Source organism: Psammomys obesus, unplaced genomic scaffold, assembly GCF_907164565.1.
Source record: "Psammomys obesus unplaced genomic scaffold, mPsaObe1.curated_primary_1811, whole genome shotgun sequence".
NCBI lineage: Eukaryota > Metazoa > Chordata > Mammalia > Rodentia > Muridae > Psammomys > Psammomys obesus.
In genome coordinates, this window is record NW_026596158.1 from 2346972 (window position 1) to 2357444 (window position 10473).

At 43.1% G+C, this 10473-nt stretch overlaps 1 protein-coding gene and 1 non-coding gene across 2 annotated transcripts; one reads left to right on the forward strand and one right to left on the reverse strand.

Annotated features, from left to right (window-relative positions):
• The first annotated feature begins 1089 nt into the window (after window positions 1-1089).
• Znf567 (zinc finger protein 567) lies at window positions 1090-7622 on the forward strand. Its single transcript, XM_055594691.1, has 4 exons — window positions 1090-1095; window positions 3480-3606; window positions 3932-4018; window positions 5913-7622. The coding sequence occupies exons 1-4, from the start codon at window positions 1090-1092 to the stop codon at window positions 7613-7615; spliced, it is 1923 nt and encodes a 640-aa protein (XP_055450666.1). The 3' UTR covers window positions 7616-7622.
• On the reverse strand, window positions 5498-5602 carry LOC129667413 (U6 spliceosomal RNA). Its single transcript, XR_008718728.1, has one exon. It is a non-coding gene; the product is annotated as a U6 spliceosomal RNA (small nuclear RNA).
• Window positions 7623-10473: the final 2851 nt, after the last annotated feature.

Below are 10473 nucleotides of genomic sequence, written 5' to 3' on the forward strand. Positions count from 1 at the left end.
GAAACCATGTGAGCTGGCAGTAAGGTGGGTAAATTCTCAGTGCCCACCATTCTTGGTTTTGCTATTCTAGGCACTGGCCTACTCTACCCCTTTTCTGAAGAGGACCCAAGCGAAAGCCTGGTCATCTGGTACAGCTCTCACAACCATGGCTCAGGTGAGGCGGTTGACACTCCTTGGGAAGGTGTTTTGTTCTGCCCTGTCACACACTACCACCAGCCTTTTTATTTATTTATTTGAGAAAATAGGCTTTTTGGTTCCTTTAATTTGTCCTTAAGGAAGAATCGTTGATGACCCCTAAATTTGGCACCATGTTTTTACACTTAATGGGTTCTCAACAAATTGCAATATCTCACTATTTGTCCTTATAAAAACTTAATTTGCCTATCTACATTTTTTAACTTTTATTAGTTATACTTTATTCACTCTGTATCCCCCCACAAACCCTCCCTCCTCCCCCGGCCTTTTATTTTTGAGGTCCTAGGGATTGCCCCTGGGCTTTGTGCATGCTAGGCACATGTACTGTTCTTGAGTACCATTCCCTGTTTGTTATTTGAGCATATTTGGGTATTTTGTATTTTCCTTTTCTTTTTTTTCCTAAACCCTCTCATCAGTCCTTCCTACAGGAAATCTGACCCCTGTAGTATTCCCCAGAAGCTGTGCTGGGACAAGAATGCATTGTTTGTATCTGTGAAATGCATTAGCACATTCATGTGCCTGTATAAATCTAAAATACACGGACTGGGGTGTGGCTCAGTGGGTAGGATGCTTGCCTGGCATCCTTACAAGCTGCCAGCACCATGGACGGGGGTGCAAGCTCATACTTCCAGGATGTAGAGGATTATAAGTTCAATGCCATCCTTTGGTTACATGGCAAGTTTGAGCCAGTCTTGGCGATGTAAGACCCTGAGAGAGCTTATCAGGTTAAGGCACTTTCTGCCAAGCCTGATGACCAAGAGTTTAGTCCCCAGGACCCACATGCCTGCTGAACCCCAAAGATGCACCCTGACCCATGGACACCTGACTCTACCTGCACCGAAATGATTTTTAAAAGTAGACACACGTTTTGCCTTATCACAGACCAGAGTAAAGATGAAGGTAAAATTGATTGTATTAAATGTTAGGCGAGAGACCTGCTGGCAAGGAATCAAGAATCCAGTTTCTTCTTTGTGCTTCTACAGGTTTGCTTACAATTCTTAAAAGCTTGTGGTCTTCCAGTAACGTATTTCCTAGAATATTAAGACTATTACAGATTTATTCTTTTAAAATTTGTTCTAGGGGCTGGTGAAATGGCTCAGAGGTTAAGAGCACTGGCTGTTCTTCCAGAGGTCCTGAGTTCAATTCTCAGCAACCACATGGTGGCTCACAGCCATCTACAATGACATCTGGTGCCCTCTTCTGGCCTGCAAGCATACATGCAGGCAGGACACTGTATACATAAAGAATATTAAAAAAAAAAAATTTTTTTTCCTAACTAGTTGTGATGGCACACGCCTTTAATTCCAGCACTTGGGATGCATAGGCAGGCAGATCTCTTAAGTTTGGGCCAAACAAGGCTACATAGTGAGACCCTGTCTCCAAAACAAACAAAAACCATTCTAATTTAGTATTAAAAAAATAGAAGGAAATATGCATACACAGGCCACTATACATAACTGGAGCGTAGCTCAGAATACTCTGCTGTGATCTTAGCTACCTTTTATTGAAAATTGGTTAATATCTACTATTAACGCATGTAATTATTACAGTGGTTAATAGTTAATCTGCTATCAGTCAGTGGAAGACACAGACACCAATTAGATTTGTAATATGCCAGTACACTGTACTGGGCAGCGGCTCACCCCTAAGCTACCTCGTTACTCCCAGCCCATCCCGTGCCGACTGCGTTAACTCTGTCTGGGCCACTTCCCGCCTAGTTTCCACACACACCTGCACATACTGTCATCTGGGCTGCTTTACCCTGTCTGTCCCCACCCTCAGAGCAAAGCCCTCCCAGCCAGTTCAGTCTCCTTCTCTCTCGTCTGGCTCTCTCCTTCCCATGATTTTTCTGTACTCCAAGTGCCACCTACCTCACTTCTGCCCTGCTGAGGTGTGGAGGCAACTTTATTTAGCCAGTCAGGGATAATTTTGGAGGCAAAGTCACACAGCGTCATTGCAAGTACATGATAGTCTGCTAGTGAAATACACCAAGCAGAATTCAGGGAGCAAAATAATCAAATACAAAACACCAGATTGTGCGACAGGACAACCCTGTTTCACTCAAAAAATTTCTTTCACATTTTAGAGATTTTGTTGCTGTTTTAGCCCTGACTGGCCTGGAAGTACACCAGCCCTAAAGCCTGCCCTCTGTCGGATGTAGGAAGTGAGCCATTTTCTGAGGCGAGACCTGCAGGGTTTCGAGAACCTTCCGGCAGAGGCAACAGGCAGCTCTTGTTGCCGTCATTTTCTTCTCTCTTCTGCCTGGCTTTGTTCTCCAATACCTTCCTTCAGTTGCTTCTGGACTGCGTCCAGATCTTGCAGGGACTGGCTGAGGACATATTCCCAGGCAATTCATTGCTAACTGCACTTTTTTATTTTGAGCAGCATCTCACTAAGGTGCCCGGGCTGTGAATCACTGGCTCGGAAGGCCTCAAACCTGTTCACTCTTGCTTGCAAGTAGCTGGGATTACAGGCCTAGGCCACCCCAGCCTGATGAAGCCATAGAGTATATCTCATGAGAGTGTGCCTTCTGTATGCACCTCAGTGGCCTGTGGGTTTGTGCTCGAGCAGGACAGGACTAGATTTTGTTCTCTAGTAAGCACGTGCACGGTGTGGGCACAGCAACCTCACAGTAAGTCAAAGTGTGACTACATTTTTATTTTCACGTTAAACTGTGTGAGAACATGCATGTAGCACAGCATTCGTGTGGATGACAGGACACTGACAGACACTAGTCATCAGACTGGGCAACAAGTGCCTCTGCCCACGGAGCCATCTTGGGAGCCCAGTAAGTTACAGTTTAAATCAAAACAAGAAAAACCAAAGCAGTCATTCTTTTCCAGATTTTAGGACTTTCACAGAGAAACAGGGACAAGAGCAGCTGCCCATGTGGAGCGACTGGCAAATGCTTGTGCTTTTCCACAGGTCTCGATTTAATCCACCACATGCTCCAGGGCACCTGACAGCTGATTCTAACTTCAAGGGCACCAGGCGTGCCTGTGGTGTGCAGGCACACATGCAGGAAAACCCTCATACACATAACAAAATCTTAAGAAGTGTTTGAAAGAGTAGTTCCCAGCTGAGCATGCTGGAGCATGCACTCGGGAGGCAGACACAGGCAATCTCCAAGTTTGAGGCCAGCCTGGTCTACAGAGTGAGTTCCAGGACAGCCAGGGCTGCACAGAAAACCTGTCTCTAAAAGCAGAAATAATGAAAAAATTAAAAAAAAAAAGTTCCCGATATTTAGTTACCTGTGCCAGTCACCTTCCCGTTCTGCTCTGCAGGGACCTGTGTCTCTCAAGGATGTGACCGTGGACTTCAGTCAGGAGGAGTGGCAGCATCTAGACTCTGCTCAGAAGACTCTGTACATGGATGTGATGTTGGAAAACTACGGCCACCTGCTCTCCATAGGTACAAAGGCCGGGGCACTTTGTGTGCTTGCTCTCAGGGCACCGAAGCCAGCGCGCTCGGAAATTCCAGACTTTGGTTTGCAGAAGGGATGTTCCATCTTCACCTCCCAGAGGAAGGAGCCAAATTTACAGTTACAGAAATGAGAAACATTCAGATAGACATCTTAGTCATGTCCAGTATTTCTCAAGCGCTTGTACATGAGATTATACATTGAGCGTATGCCCTCTCAGATCTGTAGACCTGACCATTTGTGGCTAGACGCATGCTTTGCCACTAAATTCCATCCACAGCTTCCTCACTCGTTACCTTTTCTTTCCCTTACGAGGCTGTGACGTATCTAACCCCGACGTCATCCTCAGACTGGAGAGAGGAGAAGAACCGTGGACCTCATTTGCAGATCACGTCTGCTCAGGTGAGTTAATGCCTGCCGTACACATGAATATAAAGCCCAACAAATCAGGCAGCAGGACTTGCCACTGAAATGTTTTAAATGTTCCTAACTTTTGAAATGGCCGTCTGACCTACAAAACATAAACCACGATTCTGAGCCCAGCACATGGACGCAACAGGAGTGCTAGAATTACAGTGTATAGGCCGCTCTATTCCACATGTTAAAATTCTTTAGGTTTACTTATTTTTATTTAATGACTATTTTGGCTTCATGTATCTGTGTATAGTGCATGGGTGCTAATCCATCTCAGGGCATGAGATGGATTCGTAGGAACTGGAGTGATAAACAGTTGTGAGCTACCTAGTGGATGTTGGGAACTGAATCTGAGCCTTGGCACGTGAAATCCTGTTATGTCTCAAGAATTTTTGTTGCCGTTGGAATGACTTTTCTAGTTGATAATTCTACCCAACTTTTAAATAGCTTGAAGTGGTAGAGGAAATGTGCGTGGGCTTTTCGGTGTTATCGTTCTGCGTTGTCTGCAAGGTTGTGGATAGACCCCAGAGCCTTGCTCATGCCGGGCAGACACTCTGCTGAGTCACATCCCAGCTTGGAGTCAGCCAAGACTGACAGCAAACATTCCATCCCCTTGTCTGCGCCTCACAAGTGCTGGGATTCCAGGTGTGCCCCGCCACACCTGCCTAACGGGGTTTACTTCAAGATTCTCTAACTATGAGTAATATGAACAGAAATAAGTCTGAAAACTACTTGACTAAAACAGTACAAACCATCCTAGAGGGTGTAATTTACTTTCTGCCTTGGCCTGTCAAGAATCTTTTTACTTGCTAAAATCTTGATTATGCTTTAAGAAAAAAGGAGTCAGCTATCCACAGGACTTCTAAGACAGTCAGGAGCAGCGAGGATAGCAGTTGCACGCACGTGTTTAAAGTTCCCGTTAGTGGTGGTTTCCTAGTCCTCCTGTTACATTTCAGTGGGTTGACAGCTGGATTACAGGATTGCTTTTCTAGATCCTAAGAAACTAATGCTGTGTCAGTTTCCCTGTGTTGCTTCAGGGAAGGGGGGAGTTAAATAACTGGCATTGTTTTACCACAGTTATTGAGAGATTTATGTATAAAAATTTAGGTGATCTGTTCTTGCAAGCTATCCTTCCTGTAATATCTCTGATTATGTTAGATTACTTTAATTCGTTTCATAGATTTGTTTCCTTGTTTAAAAATCTTTCCAACAACAACAAGACCCATACACTGGCAATGGTGGTGAATGCCTTTAATCCTAGTACTTAGAAGGTAGATCTCTGTGAGTTCGAGGCCAGCCTAATATGCAGAGATAGTTCTAGGACAGTGAAGGAACCCTGTCTCAAAAACACAAAAAGAATCATTCCAACCATGCATTCCTCTTGTACCATTATTTGCATTACTTTCTGGGCAGGATTCAAAACGTATGAATAGTACTTTTGCTCATTTCAATCTTTTCCACTTTTTTTAAAATATGCAACGCTTCACGAATCTGCATGTCATCATTGCACAGGGGCCATGCCAATCTTCTCTATTACTCCAATTTGAGTGTGCGTGCTGCCGAAGCGAGCAATCCACAACTTTGTAGCATGTTTGTCAATAGGTTTTCTATTTTTATTTGTTTTACTTAGTAATTTGGAAGTGGTTTGCTCTAGGTCTTTTCACATTTTCGGACTATTTTATAAATGTTTTGTTGTTGTTGGATTTCTGTATAGGCCCAGCTGTCCTGAACTCACTGTAGACCAGGCTGGCCTCAACCTCAGAGATCTCCCTACCTTTGCCTCCTGAGTGCTGGGATTGCAGTTGTGTGCCACTGAACCCTGCTTTAATTTTTTTTTCCCCTAGCAATTTCTTAGAAATTCACGACTTGTTTTCTTTTCTAGAAGAAAACTGGAAATCAAGAGAGTTTTTCACAAAATTTAAGGAACACCAAGAGAAGTACTCAAGATCATTTGTATATATTAATTATAAAGAGCTGACTAAAGACAAGAGTTATATCTGTCAAAAGACATTTACTCTAGTGACGAAGCATGTTAATTCCAAAGAGCTTCCTCCTAAATATGGCACTCATGGAAATGTTTTAGAGAATGTTTCAGACTTAATCAACAGTAACCTAAGCCTTGCAAGAAAGAGATTTAATGAGTATGATGGATACACAAAACCACACCCAAATTCCATGTCAGTCGACAAAGCCCGTACTCGAACTGGCAAGGCTTGCAGTCACAGTGACATACTTGTGCAGCCTGAGAAGGCAGCAACTCCAGCACAGTCATTTGGACACAATGACTATGACAAGTTATGTCTTAGAAAGGGAAGCTCAGTTACCCTCAATAGCGCATACAGAGGGGAAAACACTTCTGTATATAACAGAAAGAAAAGAGCAGCAAATACTGAAAAGAAACATACGTGCCCTGAATGTGGGAAAGCCTTCTGCAGGAAGTCAGTATTGATTCTGCATCTGGCAATTCACACAGAGGCAAAGCCTTATCAATGTCATCAGTGTGGACATGCTTTTAGAAGAAAGTCCTATCTCACTGACCATCAGAGAACTCACACGGGAGAAAAACCCTTTGTTTGTACTGAGTGTGGTAAGTCCTTCCGTCTAAAGACAGCCCTCACTGATCACCAGAGAACACACACAGGAGAGAAGTCCTATGAATGTCCACAGTGTAAGAATGCCTTCCGATTAAAGTCACACCTTATTCGTCATCAGAGAACTCATACAGGAGAAAAACCGTATGAGTGTAATGAGTGTGGGAAATCTTTCCGCCAAAAGACAACTCTCTCTCTCCACCAGAGAATCCATACTGGGGAGAAACCCTATATTTGCAAAGAATGTGGGAAATCATTCCACCAAAAAGCAAACCTCACTGTCCACCAGAGGACCCACACAGGAGAGAAGCCCTATATTTGTAATGAGTGTGGGAAATCATTCTCCCAGAAAACAACACTTGCTCTTCATGAGAAAACTCATAACCAGGAGAAGCCCTTTGTGTGTAATGAATGTGGAAAGAGTTTCCGCCAGAAAACAACTCTTGTGGCACACCAGAGGACACATACAGGGGAGAAATCTTATAAATGTCCTCATTGTGGGAAGGCCTTTAGAATGAAATCATACCTCATTGATCATCACAGAACTCACACAGGAGAAAAGCCGTATGAATGCAGTGAGTGTGGGAAATCATTCAGCCAGAAAACAAATCTCAATCTACACCAGAGGATTCATACTGGGGAGAAACCCTATGTTTGTAATGAGTGTGGGAAGTCCTTTCGCCAAAAAGCAACCCTCACTGTACATCAGAAAATACATACAGGGCAGAAGTCCTATGAGTGTCCTCAGTGTGGAAAGGCTTTTAGCAGGAAGTCCTACCTCATTCATCATCAAAGAACTCATACAGGAGAGAAACCCTATAAATGCAATGAATGTGGAAAGAGCTTTCGACAGAAAACAAATCTCATTGTTCATCAAAGAACTCACACGGGTGAGAAGCCCTATGCATGTAATGACTGTGGCAAGTCCTTTAGCTATAAGAGAAACCTCATTGTCCATCAAAAAATTCATAGCGAAAATACGGATATACGATAAAAGAGGAAAGCAGTACTTTTGTGAAGTTTAATTATTGTTAACCCTTCGTTTTAAAAAGAAAAGAGTGTTTACACATGTAACATCCACTCCACTGCTTTCCTAGCTTATGAAATAGTCATGGTCACTGTTTTAGACGGTTTTGCTGACTTTGAATACTTTCAGGCCAGTTAGCACTACATGAGAGAACTCATCTAAAAACAAACAAAAAACCGTAATACTGTACGAACAGTAACGCTGTACAAACAACTTACAAAATGGCCGTCAGCATTAACTTCCATAAGAGAATAAAAATGAACCCTAAGTATCCTCGTATTTTATTTTACTAAAAAAAGAAACAACAAAAAAAACTTTACTGGGGTCTGGAGAGGTGCCTCAGAGGTTAAGAGCACTGGCAGTTCTCTCAAAGGTCCTGAGTTCAATTCCCAGCAACCACATGGTGGCTCACAACCATGAGATCCTGTGTCCTCTTTTGGCGTGCAGGCACTCACATGCAGGCAGAATGTTTAAATAATGAAATAATTTACTTTTCCTGTGATAAGTGCATTTGCTTTTAATTTTCAAGCATATTTTATCATGCACATTGCTTTCTTAATGTCCTGCTTTGTTTCATTTTAAAGATGTCAGTAGTGTATTCATTTGTAATATTCCACTTTAAGAGTATATTCCAATTTATCTACTGGTGGATTTTTATATTTTTAATGACATATCATGAAAATATTGCTATGTTCTGGTGTATGCCTTTTGGTATTTGTGTGTGTGTGTGTGTGTGTGTGTGTGTGTGTGTATGTGCACTTCTAATTCCCTAGTACCAAAAAGTTACTTTTTTTGTCCCAACATGTAGGTCTTTTCAGTTATGGTAGATTCTGCCATCTATCTCAGACTTTTCCCGGAAGCGTTTTTCATCTAGCGTTTGAAAAAGCAAATCAAACAATTCTTTTTTTTTTTAATTTATTTATTAATTATACCATGTTCTGCCTGAATGTGTGTCTGTACACCAGATCTCATTATAGATGGTTGTGAGCCACCATGTTGTTGCTGGGAATTGAACTCAGGACCTTTGGAAGAACAGCTAGTGCTCTTAACCTGAGCCATCTCTCCAGCCCCCTGAATTCTTAAAAGGAATACATACACACACACACACATACATACACATATATTCCCTGAGACAGTGTCTCAGTATTTCTGACTTTCTTGGAACTTCCTCTGTAGACCTTGAACTCAAGATCTGCCTGAGAAATGGGATTAAAGGTGTGCTCCCTTTCACCCAGCGCCAAACAGAACTCTTTAACATTATCCAGTCAAATTGTATGTCAGGTGTGGGCCTCCCTGACGCCCCCCCCCCAAAAAAAAAAAAGTAGTACCACCAACAGTGTCCAAAATGAGTCAGGGCCGGCTAAACAATTTCTTGAGGGAGACACATAAAAGTAAATGTTGAAGTCTTTAGGCATGGTCAACACTTACACAAAGCCAAGAGTTTCCACTGGAGGAAATGGTATAGATCTCACTGTTCTAGGGTGCTTTCACACCTCACTTACACCTAGTATCAGAACTCATGCTGGAATAGGGGCTAAGTAAAGGCAGCAGGAAAGAAAGGAGAATAATGCCTACGGTGGAAGAGACGGTTTTCATATTAGACCATTTACTAATGGCTGCTTTTAGGGTATAGAGCAGTAAGCCAAGCTCTTTGAAGTTCAGAGTCAGCCTGAGGAACTTAAGACTCTGTTTTCACATAAAAAGTAAAACAAGACCATGGACGCACCTCAGTGCTGGAACACAGGACTAGCATGTGCAAGGCCCTAGTTTGAATCACCTATCCAGAAAGAACACATCTGTGGGGAGTGGGTCCCTAAAAATCCCAAATCACCAGGGTCTGTTGGCTTTCTTAAGTGTGTGTATTTTGCTTGCCTGCATGTACAGTTCTCAAAGGCCAGGAGGGGGCTCCACTCCCAGGGAGTGGAGTTACAAACAGTTGTGGGCTGCCCTGGGTGACGCCCCAAACCTGGCCTCTGGCACATCAGCTGGGGTTTCTGCTTCACTCAGCCCGTTGGGGGGTGTGGTACTGCTCGCTGTGGTAGTCGAGAAAAGCCTGTACAGGTCGTTCTGTCCTCCCACTATACAGTGGTGGAACTCAGCTTGTCAGGCTTGCTTAGCAGCAAATTACTCCACCCATTAAACCATCTCTAGCTGTGTATACACAAGCACATACATTTCGCTCCACGTATGAAAACACATAAATACACAGACATATTGTACACACGAGAAAGGAAAAAAGCTTTTTTAGCAGTAAGTCTCAAAGGCTGAAAGCATTCTAGGGCTAGGTTAGCCTCCAAGACCATAATTACCTCCAGTGACTTTTCCAGTTGGGAAGGTCGCAGGCTCGCATGGGATAGCTACTGTAGTTTGTTAAATGAACATGTCTGTCAAATTGCTTTCTAAGTATACTTATGCCCATATACTACTGTTGCTATCAGCTTTGGTCAGAGAAGCTTCTTTTTACAAGTTAGTGGTGATTTCAGAGACTTAGAAACTGCTCAAAAATCTTAGACCAAATGTTGAATGCCTGTAGCCACAAATGAACATGCAAGGTTCAGTGAACTAGAGCCAGGAAGAACATTATAAAAGCGAACTCTCTACCTAATTCTTTATTTGGCCCACCTCCACACAAAACCAGTAGTTGGCCAGAGAACCAGTGAAGATCTGGGTGACAAACCTGAAGCTCTAAATTAATTCTCAGAGAACCATATGGTGGAGAGTAAGAACTCTGCAAACCTGACCTCTGACCTCTGTATGTGCTGTGACATGTCACGTGTCCACACACACACACACACACACACACACACACACACACACACACACAC